At 38.5% G+C, this 15,725-nt stretch overlaps 1 protein-coding gene across 2 annotated transcripts in view; it reads left to right on the top strand.

The window, feature by feature from the left end:
* The window catches only part of LOC122646467 (SNARE-interacting protein KEULE-like), a 63,760-nt gene that overhangs the window by 4,394 nt on the left and 43,641 nt on the right, over positions 1 to 15,725 (top strand). Inside the window, exons 1-4 of one of the 2 annotated variants that reach the window (XM_043840028.1) lie at positions 296 to 486; positions 612 to 693; positions 10,823 to 10,881; positions 14,181 to 14,262. In XM_043840028.1, the coding sequence (XP_043695963.1) occupies positions 621 to 693; positions 10,823 to 10,881; positions 14,181 to 14,262 (214 nt within the window). In that variant the 5' untranslated portion in view covers positions 296 to 486; positions 612 to 620. Of the gene's footprint in view, positions 1 to 295; positions 487 to 611; positions 694 to 10,822; positions 10,882 to 14,180; positions 14,263 to 15,725 lie in introns of those variants that run through there. The other variant, XM_043840029.1, reaches the window with a different exon arrangement.

The raw sequence follows: 15,725 nt of genomic DNA, 5'->3' as shown, positions 1-15,725 counted from the left end.
ACGCAGAATTTTCCAAACCTGGGGTGAAAATATCCTTTCGTCAAACCTCAGGGATAGTATATGTAAATTTCCCCCAAACTTATCGTTTAAAAAATAATTCCATTTTTTGTTGAACAATCTATAAAACCCTACTTTCCAATTTTTTTCGTTGAACAAATGCACGTGTAATCCCTATTTTCTATCAAAAGAAAGAAAAAGGAAAAAAAAAAAACTAAAAAAAAACCATTTGAAAATTCGTCTTGGAGAATGGAGAACCTCCATATTCGGACGTCGGAGGGAACCTCCCAAATAATGAGAAGCCAAAGCCCATGTCTGATGCAATAACCGCCCTTTTCGCAGGGGAATCCGAAACCCTGGTTCACCTTGTTATGCAGATTATGATGATTTCACAATAACATTAACACCCTTATCACGATCTAATACTTCCATTCATTCAATTTCAATTCCAGTTACCTTTAACAATTCGATCCGCGCATTTTGGTTCTTGTAAGTTGATTTAAATTTTGAGGACCTTTAAATGATTATTGTTGATTTTTCGGTTCTTCATTTCCATCTTTCTATTGGGTTTTCTTTGCTGATTCTTGATTTGTTCTCTTTTATGCCGTTGTTAGGCTTCTATCATGTCTATGTCGGACTCAGATCTCTCGTCTCATGGCGGGGAGTACAAAAACTTCAGGCAAATCAGTCGTGAGCGTAAGTTTTATTTTTCTATTCTAGATCGATGCATTCTTCTTGAATTATTGAATTCTAATATATTTACTTTTGATCGAGGAATTTATGTTTTGAAAAATTTCAAAGGATGATGTTTGATCCATGATGAGGTAGCCTGATATTCCATGGAATATGTTGTTTAAGGTAATGGAACTTAATTTTCTGCCTTAAAATATTTAATAAGGGTCAATGGGTGGGAATATGTTAAATCATACTTCTCTATCTCTCTCTCTTTTTTTTTTTTAATTTTTTTAATTTTTTAATTTTTTTTAATTTTTTTTATAAATTTTATTGAATTCATAAATGCATTTGTATTATTTTCCCAGAGAAAAATCAGGGAACTTGTTGAAATTCATTTAGCAATGACAATTGACTAGAAGATGGGAAAAAGGTATTCTTTTCAAGTACTTGTGGGATGTAAAGATGTAATGCTGTTCTCTGTTTATGTATCTTTCCTTGAATTTTATTGGATTTCCTTGGGTTTGACTGCCACTAGTGGTGTGAAATTTCTCGTTTCTATTGGGTAAAGAGAACAGTTAAGTTAATTTTTCACTCTCAAGCAGTACAATTTAATTGTAAAGTTGTGGTTTCTTTGTTGTAAACCACTAATTTCTATTGGAAGTTTAAAATTGCCAATATTCCTCTGTACTGGTATTTCCTTTTATGCTTACAATACAAAATCCACTAATTTCTATTGGAAGTTTAAAAATGCCAATATTCCTCTCTACTGGTATTTCCTTTTATGTAGGAAACATGGGTTGTTTTCTCAGTAACCGGACACCATAACTGCAAATTTATTATCATTGGTTATGTATTGCCCAAAACTGTTACTCTAAAATCCCCTTAGATTATCTCATCTTTGGGTTCTGCCTTTCCTAGTCATGGTAGCCATCCATCTCAACATATCCCCATCCACTCTAAAATCCCCTTAGATGACCTCATCTTTGGGTTCTGCCTTTCCTAGTCATGGTAACCGTCCATCTCAACATATCCCCATCCAAGACATGTTCCTAATTTTCAAATACATAACCAAGTTGCAGTTATGGTGTCCGGTTACTGAGGAAACAACCCATGTTTACTATTTTTGTATTGTAAGCATAAAAGAAAATACCAGTAGAGAGAAATATTTGACACTTTTAACCACAACTTTACAATTAAATTGCACTGCTCGAGGGTGAAAAATTAACTTAACTGTTTTCTTTACCCAATAGAAATGAGAAACTTCACACCAGTAGTGGCAGTCAAACCCAAGGAAATCCAATAAAATTCAAGGAAAGATAAGCAAAGTAGCAAACAGACAAAATTGAACAGTATTACATCTTTACATCCCACAAGTATTTGAATGATACCTTTTTTCCTATCTTCTCGTCAAGTGTCATTGTTGAAACTAATCAAATGTGTGTTTATTCAAACTTAGAGATCATATGCAAACCGAAAATAAAAATTTGTGTTTGTAAATGAATTTCAACAAGTTCCCTTTTTTTTTTTTCTCTAGGAAAATGAATCAAATGCATAAATGCATTTAATTCAATAACATTAAAAGAAAAAGTATGCTTAACATATTCCCACCCATTGACCGTTATAAATAGTTTGACGCAGCAAATCAAGTTCCATTACCTGAAACAACCCAATCCATGGAATAACGGGCTATAACCTACCTCATCACGGATCAAATATCATCCTCACTTAAAATCTTTGAAAATTTTCAAAGCACAAATTCATTGATCAAAACTAAATATATTAGAAACCAATAATAGAAACGAGAAACTTCACATCACTAGTGGCAGTTAAACCCAAGGAAATCCAATAAAATTAAAAGAAAGATACATAAACAGAGAACAACATTACATCTTTACATCTCACAAGTACTTGGTGCAATTTTCAACTTTCTAATGCTGGGCTTTTTCTTAAATCTAAAAGTTCCATAAATCTTAACATGGTAAAACATTGCTAAAAACCAAAAGTGCGGTACAATATTCATTTGTTTTGATGTCCAAAAAAATATTTTCATACTGAGCGATTTTGACAGCATTCGCGCACACCAAATTAAGTTTGACCGATACATAACTCCTTCAATATAAATCAGATTTAAGCAATCTTGGACTTGTTGGAAAGCTTTCAATACAAAAGCATTTACTTAAATGATATTAGACATAAATAAGTGTGTTTGTCCTGTGTCTGTCCTGGTTTCTGGCCTAAGTAACTGTCTGTCCAGCTTTCCCACTAAGTGAAACTCCTATTTGGACTTTGTTTTTGCTAATTCTGATAGTGCCATTGTGTTTAAATGGCCTAAAATAGGCTGAATACCAAGTTTCAGACCCAAACTAGGTCTAAAACCCACTGAGTTGAGGCTTCGAGTCGAAAAAAAAAATGCACAAACTCGGCGAGATCTCGACTTGACTCGGTTTTTCCAAGGGTCGAGTTGGTACCGAGTTCCGAGTTTTAGTACCTTGTTGAAGATCTGAATCCATCATTCTATTGACCCCCAAGACTGTTGCTGCTACTTCCAATCGAACCAGGGCTGTTGTGTGGACACTTCTCTTCCCAGAAGGTCAATCGAGTGCTGCTTCTGTTGTCCCAAATTGTTGCTGCTGTTGCACACCATTAATAGATCCTTATTGTGTTGATCCTGGCTGCAATCGATCTCTCATTGGTTTCTCACTGGTTCGAGGTCGACTTTTGCATTACATAGATTTTCTACAAGATTCTCCTCCACGCATGTGCTGTTTCAACCTTGGTTCAGCCCCTACAAAATTGTATTGAACCAGACCAAGACCAAGTCTTTAAACCAAAGTCTATATTACTTGAATATCAACCAAAGAAGAGAATCTTTTTCTCTTTCTGCTGTAAACAGTAGACCTTAGTCATGTTATTCTGAAAAAGGATGTTTACACTGCTGAGGGATAGACTCCAGACATTTCTTGCTCTTTCAATCAGCAACTGGGTGATGCGGTGTGTAATGTTGTTGAGATCCAGTTCCCAATGGTGACACCATTGTGAGGATAGCGAGCTTTGGTGATAGGCTTGAAATAACCAATATGTAAGGTGAACCTTTTTGGTTGTGCAGTTTTCAGGATGAGTATGGAATGGAAGAAATGAAAAAATCATACAAGATGGAGAACAAATAGGTTGAAGTTATAAAGATTAGGGAAAGGTAATAAAATGCAGTGCAAAACCTAAGGGCATTGAAACACAATGTTGTAAGGGTCCTCTATTAGTCCCACAATGGACCATCTGTCGGTAGAATCATTTAGATTGGGCCAAGTACTGATTCATGTCGACCCCATTGAGTTGGGATAAGGCTGCGTTTGTTGTTGTTGTTGCAAGTACTTCTTCATATCCTTTACTAGATTCATTTACGCCATATAACAATAACTTATTTTATTTGGTTGTTTACTTTTGCAATGAAAAAAAATATAGATCAGTGAGTTTTTTATGGTAAAAGACAATAATTTGGAAAATTCAATAGAAGCTTTGGAGATCTTGGAGGGAATTTCTTCCAAATCATGAGAGGTTACAATCTACAAGAAATTGGAAGGCTAAGCAATGAATTGCATCGGTGAATTCAATCTCGCATCACTGTAGAAATCAGATCCAACCCTACATAATCAGAGGGCTCACAAAACCAGCAGGTTAAATACCAAAACAAACCCCCAATATAGGTGATGTAGTCCTAGGTAGGAGTAATCCCACTAGGAGCCAGGGTAATGGGTTCACCTAACAAGGCTGGCCGGTTGGGGCAGTTTAGGCTAAATAGGACAGAAATTAGGGTTAGGGTTAGCTAATGGTAATGGAGTTTATAGGGTTTTAATATGCAGGTTTTAAAGGTCTTAATGAACTAGGTTCGGTTAGGTTTGAATAAGTTTTTAAATTTCAGAAATTTTAGGTTTAGGGTTTCGGGTTTTAGGAATGAAGGGGGAGATGAGATTTAGGGTTTCGAGCTGGAATTAGGGCTGGAGCTTAAGGTCGAGTATTAAGGGCAGTGTAGGGGTGTTTCGGTTGTAATATGGGGGCAGATTTGGATGGTTGGATTGGTCTGGGTGATTTTTAGGGGTTTAGGTTTTAATGGAGAAGGAAGGGGATTAGGGTTTGATTGAGGAGATGGGTTTGAGACTATAGTCGAGTGGAAGGGTTGACTCAATGATGCTGTGATTAAAATTTAAAAGCAAATAGTGGAGGGAATAGGGCTGGACTGATTATAGAAGAAGCTAGGGTTTATGGGATCGATTAGGTTAGATGGGGGCAAGAAGAAGAGAAGGATAACTTGCAGAAACTGTAAACACTTCCTGGATTTGCAGATCTGCAACAACAGTAGATTGAACAAGCTTGATTGAAGAAAAAGGACCTCCCGATCTACAAGATGCAAGGAGTCGCCGGAGTCCACCAGCCCTTACCCTTGATATGACTCACAAGGGAACCTTAATATTACTCACAAGGCAAAAGAGAAGCAGCAGCAGTCATGGCCAGCAGCAAAATCGAATTTTTTTAAAAACATAATAGGTGGGGAGCCTCTCCCACGATTTCTTATTAAATAAGAGGCCAAAAACCTTATTCCTTAATCAATTACAAATCAAATCTCTCACTTAAATCGTGGAGAGGTGGACCAATTTAAAAATAACTTAAAAACTTAAAAGAAAAGACTTATCTACCCCTAATGACTTAAGACAACTTAAAACAACTTAAATAAAAGAAGGTTCCCTACTAGCCAATAGGATATAAGAACCTCTTAGCCAATAGGATCACTTCACTTAAATTAGACCAATTGAACCAATTGGATGCAATCAATTTAAACCGGTTCAATTAAAAACACAAAATAAAAATTAAGTATAGAAATAAGCTAAACTAAGGCTCCTATTAAACCCTAGGCTTAGGGTGGCTTCTTCAATTCGAGGAGGCTAGGATCTGCATCAATAGGGTTCAGATCAACCTCAAACTTAGGTCAAGTGTAGATAGCTAACAGTAACACAATCCCTCAACGGTAGATAAAAATTTAATAGTTGGATTCCAAGTTATAGCCACTGGATGAAATTAGATGCTAACTTCCAAATTTAGAAACAACATCAAATCCCCACATCCATGTGACAGATTAACATCAAAATATGGACTGAAACAGTACTCCATGAGTTAAATAACATATGTAAAAAGCAAACCAATCCAATGGCTAAATTCTTCAGATCATCACTTAACAATATTAATAACCAAGAAACAGATTTAGAAACTAACAGTATTGATCAATCCACAGGCTTGAAAGCCTTCAAACCCCCGTCTCCAGGCAGGTACACCCCTAGGAGCAGTGATTAAGCCTCCAAACTATCTAATGCAAAAGTTGACCTGGAAGTCTGGAACCAGGGAGAAACCAGTTAGGGATCAATTGCAGTGAGGATCAACATGATAAGGATCTATTAATGGTGTGCAACAGCAGCAAACCTTGAAGATGATTGGGAATTGAATTTGGTCTTCAGAGGGTATCTTCACAATAGTTTATTGCAGTTACAGAAACAGCACAGCAGTGTATATCTAACAGGGAAAGGGAGGAGAAGGAAAGATAGAAGAAGAAAGGGGTAGGGGGATGGGCTTTCTCATTCCTAGGCCTCTCACCCACAGCTATCCCAGCTGTTGAACAGGGAATGTTCTCCCATAACCGATGATAAGCATGGCCTCAAAATTCTATTATTCAATTCTGATTCAAGTACAGCTGATGGGGCCTATTTATAGCTTTGCCTAACCTTCACAAAATAGAAAGTAACAAAAAAGGAAACTACTATAAGCCTCTTACAAGAGAATATTGAGGCTTGTACACCAAGTAATCTAAGATTAAAATTTAAGACTTGACTAAGTAAGACTTAACTAAGTAAACTGAAATAAAATCAGAAAGTAAACAAAAATAGAAACTAAATAAGTCAGCAATAAAATTTGCCTTGTCTTGCTATCTTCAGTAGGGCCCCCAGAATCTCAAATATTTGCTTGGATTTTCTCTCCATACAAGGCTTATGGACCCATAACACTGTTCACGTGAACAGTACCACATAAACAGTAGTTAGGGTACTGTTCATGTGAACAGTAATTTTGTTTTGGAAGTCTGTTTTGTCTTGTTCTTCATGCTTCTCTCTGGTCTGGGGCTGCCTAGGTGATGCTCTATCGAACAAAAAAAAACTTGCCACATCATCAGACCAAGCTGCCTCTCACAGCAGTCGAATCCACAAGCTTGCTGGGCTGGTTTTTGGGGTTTGTTCCTGCGGGTACATATGGAATTGTGATCTACATCACTACTGTCCAGATTTAAGGTAAGAATCTTCAAAGCAGCAATAAACAGAATTTGCAACTTAGGAGTGGAATTAGAAACTTGTCAGGAGTAACCAAACCACCAGTCAGATCATGTCCATGCTGAAGTCGATGGAAGGATATGCATAAGGGAACAACACTTCAAAATTTAATCTTAAACTAATAGTCGGATGGTTCAGTCACAGTTCCTTCGCAACTACTGATTAGAGAACCCAGAGCAGCAACCATGCGCTTGTAGCAGTCTCACTTCAACCAGAAACAAAACTGAAATGCTAACCTCTGGTCGAAACCAGAAAAGAATATGAAGAAGAAGAAGAAGGGATATGACAAAGGCCTCTTACCTATGGCTTTGGTTAGTCTTTCACCAACAGTAGGGTCTCTCACACTCACTGTCTCTCACAGCAAACCAAGCATAGAGCCAAGTCTTTTTTCTTCAATCTCAAAATAGTGGGGGTGTAGTTAATGTAGTCCTAGATTCGTAGAAGACCAACTAGGAGCCAGTAAACCAGGAACTGTTATGAACAGGTGAATCACCTAGATCAAAAATAGATGAAAATTGTGAAATTAGGGTTTGATGTATGGGTTATGTCAAGTTGAGGTAGAGGAGTCTATCAATGAAGGTTACGTTAAGTTTTGATGGAGGAATGTGTGCTGGAATGAATTGGCAGCAAGTTAGGTTTAGGGTTTTGGGTTTTGAAAGGTGGAAGAGATGGAATCTAGGGTTTATAATAACAGGAAATCAGGTGGTTGAATGGGCTTAATATTTAGGTTGAGTGTGGGTAGGGTGGAGGGAAATCTATGCTGAAAATTACGGCTAAATCAGATGGTTAAATCTGGAGTTATGGAGGTTTCCTAGTAGAGATCGGAGAGGGGTAAAAGTGTAATTTCAGACAATTGGCTGGGTGGATGGTAATGAAATTTGGATCAAATCTCTTTTAGGGTTTGAGGAAGATTCGATCAAAATTTTAGTAGGTTCTAATGGTTAGATTTGGCTGGGCAGAATTCTCGCGAAAATCACCTTGCATGTGACCTTAGAAGGGAAGAAGAATAGTTGCAGGTTTTCAGTTCTAGACTTGAGGATGAAGAACAGATTGGATCAGACTTGGGGTGATGTTGTAGACTTGAACAGTGCTTGATGATGTAGAATCACTCTTGAAATCAGAACTTGAATTTAGAACTTGAACGTAACAGCAATGGAGAAAACAAATAACCAATTCGAACCACTCGGGCTTCCCGCCGCAAGGTATCAATCGGATCAAATACCGATTCCTTCAACTGATCCACCTGGGCTTCACACCGCAAAGTGTCAATTGGATCAAACACCAATCCGACCAACCTGGATCAAACACAAGACAAAAATCTTCAATGGAGAAGAAGAGCAGCAAAAAGCTTTTCATTAATCAAATTCGTGTTCAATACTTGCTCCCCTTACAACCTTATATAAAAGACTCAAAAATAGACTCCTACTTTAAAAAGGAAAGGCTTAACACAATCCTTAACTTATTAGGTAACTTAAACTGACTAGGAAACTGCAATAGACTCAAAATAGAGTCTTAATCCAGCCCCACTAAACACTTAAAAGAAAACTACTAAAATCACTTAAATTGAACTGTTGGTTGAACCGGTTCAATTTATGAACAAAAAACCAAAATAAAGCTAAGTATGGAACTAAAACAACTATTCCCGTATGCAACCCTATTACCCATATTTTAGGCCCATAAAAGTGACCTATTACATAGAAAACCCATGGGATCAAAGGTCCAACATGTATATAACTTAACCCTAGACTTATTCCTAAATAAAGAAGCCTAGTTTGGTGTTAAATCTGCATCAGTAGTACAACACCTCTTTAATGCAGGAGTTGACCTCGAACCAGGGAAATCAACGGGAGATCGATTGCAGCCAAGATCGATACAATGAAAGAACAAATTAAAAACTACAACTTTTTTTTTATTGCTACTTTTCTGTTATATATGAAAAAGAACATAAAAAGGATAAGAAGAAGAAAGGGATATAGAAGAGAAGGAGGGGGGGGGTTAGGGGAATGGCTATCTCAGCTTGGGTCTCTCACCCATAGCTATCCCAGCTGTTGAAACATGAAATTTCTCCCATAACTGATGGCAACAAGGCCTGAAAATTCTTTTCTCCAAATCTGATCCTTCCTTACAATAGGGGGCCTATTAATAGCTTAGGCAAACTTAAAAAATCGAAACTTCCTAAAATAGAAACTAACTGAAAATATAAAAAAGTTGGAAATAAAAACTACTAAACCTAGCAACTATTGACAATGGCAACTTATTGAAAATAGAAACTAACTAGAATTAGAAACTACTAAGGCTTTATATATCAACCTTCCAAAACATAAGGAAGGACACTAAAATAGAAACTATTAGGCAGCAATAAAATCTGTTTTGTCTTGCTATCTTCAGTGGGGCCCACAAAATCTCAATTATTTGCTTGGACTTCCTTCTCCATTCAAGGCTTATGGACCCATAACACTGTTCACGTGAACAGTAGTTCAGGTGCTGTTCATGTGAACAGTAACTTTTTTTTTTGGTGGGGTAGGGGAAGTAGTTCAGGCTGCTTTAGGTGACGCTCCATCGAACCAACAAAAACTTGCCACATCATCAGACCAGGCTGCCTCTCACAGCAGTCGAATCCACAACTTTGCTAGGCTGGTTTGGAGCTTGTTCCTGCTGGTACATAACTACATATGGACTTGTGATCTACACCACTCTTTTTATTATTAACAGCCAACAGAATTTCCCCCTTGCGTGGAGAAAGGAATCCTCTACAATGTGATACAAAACTGAAATAGAAACTAGCTTAATATTTGACGTAACTTCTCGATACATTACGAAATATAAATAATTTCTAAATAGAAACTAAGAAATAGAAGCTACCTAAGTAGTAGGTGGACTTCATAAGATTGTCCTATTTAATATTTTAATTACAAAAGATTGCAATCTATTCAAAATAGAAACTAATATGTAAGAACACCACCAACATATACTAATTAATATAGAAACAAATAAGAAAGAAATTCTTCTAATAATCCTCCCACTCAAGGCATGAATAAGGTAGTGATAGGCCTACACCTGGCCCATGATGGTGGACCAAGAGATGGGCCTAAAAGCTTGGCTGGCTGGCTGGACCATCTTGTCTTCTTCCTTAGCTGATCTATATCATGCATTCATCAGTTTTCCAATTGGATCTGCAACTTTTGCTCTGTTATGGAGTGGCACAGGATATGGGTTCTTTGAGCTATTTAGGGTTGCGGAGATTGAGGAAGTGAACTAAGTGTTTCTGTAATTGTTGAACATTCCATTTGGTTCTCATGGCCATGTATGACAGGATATGGTACACTATCTTTCATGTTGAATTTTGGGGGCCAGCTTTTTGATAGACAGGAATAAGATTAGGTTTTGGGGACTAGAGTTTGCAGGGATGAGGCTTTCTTTTGATGGATTAGGTTTGGTGCTTGTCTGTCTTTTAGACATTAAGTGATAAAGGGCACATTTTATTAAAAGTGGAGCGAGGTATGTTGGACTAACCAACTGAGGAGCGGGCATATTAAAAGGTGAACTGAGTGAGACATGAACTCTTACACTACATAACTATTGGTTTGAAAAATGTGTTGAGTTTTTACTAAAGTCAGGTGCAGAAAGTTGGGTCTAACCATGTAAGAAATGCATATATATATATATATATATGTTAAAATATGTGGATTTATTTGTGGTCATTTTCATGGCTTTTCATCTGGCTTAGTTCTAAATGTATTATTCATCGTGGTTTAATTTTCTATTTCTTTGGTAATATATTTATTCAGGGTTGTTGCATGAAATGCTTCGATCAACCAAAACAGGGGATTCAAAATCTACTTGGAAGGTAAGTTTATCATCATATTTAGGGAAAAGGTTCTCTAGATCTTTTTTTTTTTTTTTCTCTTTTTTCCCCCCCTCTTCCATGTGGTGGGTTGATGTGGCCAATTCAACTATTAAATAAATAGAACACTCTTTGAATTGTCTACATGGAAAATTTTGCTGCCAATCTCTAATGTATGGCCCACCATATAGGTAATTTTTCTCCCTTGTAATTTAGCTATCAAATTAATTAGAAGCCATTGTGGCACTTCGTTGGATAGATAAGGGACCAAGTGGCTGGCCTTCTGTCTAATTCAAAGCCAAATTCAATCTTGTGATTGAACTGTTTCCCTAGCTGTCCAACTATTGACCAAAATTGACCCGTTCATGTGCCACATGGTATGATGCATTTGGTTGAAATTGACAGTATGGATTAAAACTGATGTGGAGAAACTGTGCACAGAATTTAAGAAGCTGCCATGTGGCATATAAAAAAGCACATTAAGCTGCCAGTTTGGAGCGACTTCTCTAGAACTGCTGGTCTTGAGAACCTTTTGCATTTATTTATCGTTTTATGTACGGATTTATAGTCAATTTAAATAATTCATGTATCATATTTGGTGGAGGTTGGGTAGTATAGTACTATAGTTTGTGTTTAGTCGTGTGCAGACCTACAATTGAATGCCTTCTCTTCCTATCAGCACCAATGGCCATTGTTTGGGGGTATTTAATAGGCAAAATGTCTCCGACATGCCAGAACCTAGGAGGCTCCTTGTCATGCTTGCTCTTTTCTGACTATGTGGAATCATTCTAGAATTTGACATTGGATGGATGGACGATGGCCTGAATAGTCCGCATGTCAAATATAGTGGCCTGTCTCACCTTCTATGGGGATCTTACTCTTCTTCCCTCCCTAATTGGCTCTTGTTCACAGTTGAGGTTCAACCAGCTTTCATGGGGCTTTAGCTTTCAGTTATATTGTTTTTCATTTTGTCATATTTCAGGGTTCATTATTCATAGTCTAAGGTTCCACAGTTGAAAGGGCAAGGTTTAGGTTTAGGGTTTCATAGTTTATGGTTGATGTTTCAGGTTTCATGGTGTTTAAGATCAACATTTAGGGTTACTGGTTCAGATTTTGTGGTTTCAAAGGATGCCATTGGGTTCTCCAGCCATTCATGGCCTCTTTTGTTGGTATTATGGAAGGTGTCTCGACTCTTGAGGCTTCTAGATCAAGGTCTGATGGGACCTCATCCTCTATCACTCAGAATTTATAACCAAGGACATTGAGTTAACACTATCACAGGGTTAATATTGAACTGTGATCTGTGGTTCTTATTGTTTTCTGTCTTGTAGTATCTCATGTACTTGGGTTTGTCCTCCATATTTTTTTTTGGCCCGAACTTCTCTGGGGCCCGGGTCAGCCCCTAGCTTTTATTAAAATTCAAAAAATAATAAAAGAAAACAAGAGGGGGACATGCCGCCTTACCTCAGCCCATAGCTCACATCACTAATTGCCCTCAGAGGGTAAGTCCCACTCCGTATACAAAAAATGAACTGCACATTAAAACCTAAAGACAGGCATTCCTGCCTTGTCCTCTCTGATAATACCTTTAAGTCCCCCACTTGGCAGCCTGTCCTGGTAGTACGTGACAGAAGCACCTATTTCACAAGCGTGATTGGCTAGCCAATCCGCAGCTCTATTGCTCTCGCGAAACGCAAAGGCCACATTAGCCTGTGTTGCTGAGATCAGCTCCGTCGCTTCGTTGAACCAGTACCAACCCTTCCAGTATAAGCACTTCTTTTGGTTGATCATTCTCACCGTGGAGGCAAAGTCAGAGTTGACCACAACCCCCTTCAACTGGAGTTCCTGGCACAGACGCAAACCATCTCTCAGGGCCCTGAGTTCTGCTATAGAGTTTGTGCAGACTCCATAAAAGTTTGCAAAAGCTGCCAGCACAACTCCATTCCCGTCTCTGATCACTCCACCACCCCCACCCTGACCGGGATTTCCTTTACACGCACCATCCACATTCAATTTAACAGAGCAGAAAGGAGGGCACCAATATATGGGTCGGGGCAGTTTCAGAATTGGTGGAGGCGCCGAAATACCGAACCATTGAAGAATTAAGTGGTTCCTTGCCGATCCCTGTTTTTCTAACTTGGGGGGCATGCTCACCTCCTGAACCCAACCTTTCACCCGCTCTATAATAGTAGCTGCCGTTCGCCGTCTCTCACCGTGCCTCCTGCTGTTCCTCTCCTTCCAGATCTCCCAACAAATTAAGGTTGGCATAATTCCTGTTATAAAGTCACTCATGCATCCGCTTCCTGCAGACCCATGCCACAACGCAATGCGACTTCTAACATCCTGAGAGGGCAGGAAAGGGATGTCAAAGAGCCTGGCAAAGAAATTCCAAACCTTAACAGCCACCACACCCAGGCCAAGGATATGCTCCATTGTTTCCATCTTTGGCCGTCCACAACAATTGCATCTGGACGCCAAGGGGATACCAAGAGCCATGACAGATTCGTCAGTGGGAATCCTTCCTGTAAGCAGTTGCCAAGTGAAGAAACCTATTTTTGTGGGCAGCGTCTGATTCCAGATCCATTTAGCGAAAGGGACCCTAGAAGCTCCTTGCCGGACCTCATTCCAAGCTGACCTTGTTGTGAAACGTCCATCGCTGGCTGGGGACCACACCATGACATCCTCCCTGTCAGAGAGCACAAAGTTCTCCTGAATAATGCTGTTCCTGACTGTGTCTGAATCAATGATGTCTAAAAGATTCTCCCTCCAATTTCCTTCCTCATCCACCGCATCCATCACACAGAGTTCCGGGGTCTACAAGTAGGCCATAATCAACAAAATCAATCAATGGACCCACCCCCACCCAGTTGTCGAGCCAAAAGAGCACCTTGCCTTCCCCAAGCAGCCACCTCGACCTTTTATGGTTTGTCCTCCATATGTGTAACATTCTTTTACGGTTTTACCTACTTACTATATTTATTTTACTAAAATTTTACTAGTGATTCGATAGCAAATTGATGTTCATCATCCAGATCTTCACTTTGTTTTTTCTTTTTCTTTTAAATCTCATTTGCATTAGTGTCTGCCATTGCCCTGTTTCACATGCTTTTTCAGCTTTTCCTGATTCCCTCATAAACATTGAAACCTTTTTCATATTACTTCCTCTTGCGTAATTGTTTTCAGGTCTGCTGCTCTACATTATTTTCAAAATTTGTTGGGGATTTGTTGAATGGATTTGCTTCATATATTTCTCTGAGATTACTGCTCTATTAAGGAAATTAATTGTAACTGATCATTAACAGGTACTTATCATGGACAAAGTTACTGTCAAAGTAATGTCTTACTCTTGCAAGATGGCTGACATCACAGAGGAAGGAGTTTCATGTAAGCAAATAATGCCATTCTTTGAAACTTAGGGGGCCATGTAGATCTATTTAGTTTTGTTAAATGGGAAACAAGAGGAGCACTAATTTTTCTTTGTTTTCTGTTTCAAAGTGATAGGAAGTATAGAACAAATTGAACAGAATATAAGAGACTCAAATAACTTGACAACCGATGCTTGGATGTGGCTGGAAATCAGACCGAATAGGGTAGAAATCCTCTGAACATGTGCTCCAAAAATGGAATTGATCCAATACCTAGGATCTCTAGAAACTAACAAGGATAGGAATTAGTAACAAAAGAAAACAGAAATTAGAAAGTATGATAGAAGAGCTATTACTTCAGATCCAGAAATCTGATAATATCCAATCTAAGGTTGAATCGAGGGATACTATGGGGGGGGGGGGGGAGAACTAATAACAATATGGGACCCAACTGATGGTTGGATGTAATGTAATAATACGAAAAAACAGCAGCCAGAAAAGAAGAGGAAACAGAAACCTGGAAAAGGATTAGTAAATAGACACAGTAGAGATATAAGAATAAACTTCAAAAAGATTAGAAAATAACTAATGACCATGGAACAAGAACTCGCGGAGATACTCGGTAATATCTTGGTATTTTGAAATACCGAGACAAGATGATAGGCGAGATAGGGAACTGCATTGTCTTGACCGAGACCACCAAGATCTCAGAAGAACTGCATTGTCATTTCAGCCGTTTGCCCCACGCAATGGCCAAGTGAAACTCATGGAAAAAATATACTTATGGCGAAATTTCAGTATTTCACTCATTTCGGTCTTGCCTACCAAAACAATATTTGAACTATGATCAAAAGGATGATATATAAAAAGACAAGGTGGGGGTTACTTTGTTGCCAAGCTATCTTCTAGAAGAAGATCCAATGCTATTACATGGAAATAGAAAGTTACTAAAATAAAAGGGACTCTTAATTGCTTGTAGCAACTCCATATGTGGCAGCAACATGGGTCCACACTATCATCCAAAAGATCCACCAAAGCATGCTGGCCGATGGTTACACATGGGCTCTTTATGGGCTGAAGTTACGACCAGCATATGGGCTTGCCTGACTATAACTCAAGTCATGGCCTATTGTGGGGTGGTTATAACTTAAGTTGTTGCGCCTAATTATGGGCCTGACTTGGCCGGCCTTTCTTCCTCCTTGAGTACACCCTTAGCTATGCATCAGTATCGGTTGCACTCTCCACCCAATTTGGGTTTTTTGTATGCACAAACAACCAGAGGGGTTTGGGAGGATTGTGGATACCATTCAATTTCTGAACCTCTTCTTGAATAATGTATGGTTTTTCAACCCACGAGTAGTTAAATTACTGTAGATAACTGTCACTTGTTGTACTGCTATTTGCAGAAGGCAAAATATAGGTGTTAATCTTGAGCATCTGTGTTTCACCTTCTTTGGCTCCTATTTAATTTAATAGATAGAG

The sequence above is a fragment of the Telopea speciosissima genome, chromosome 11 (assembly GCF_018873765.1).
Source record: "Telopea speciosissima isolate NSW1024214 ecotype Mountain lineage chromosome 11, Tspe_v1, whole genome shotgun sequence".
Lineage (NCBI taxonomy): Eukaryota > Viridiplantae > Streptophyta > Magnoliopsida > Proteales > Proteaceae > Telopea > Telopea speciosissima.
The sequence above is the reverse complement of the archived record's forward strand: the minus strand, read 5'-3'. Positions and strand labels throughout refer to the sequence as shown.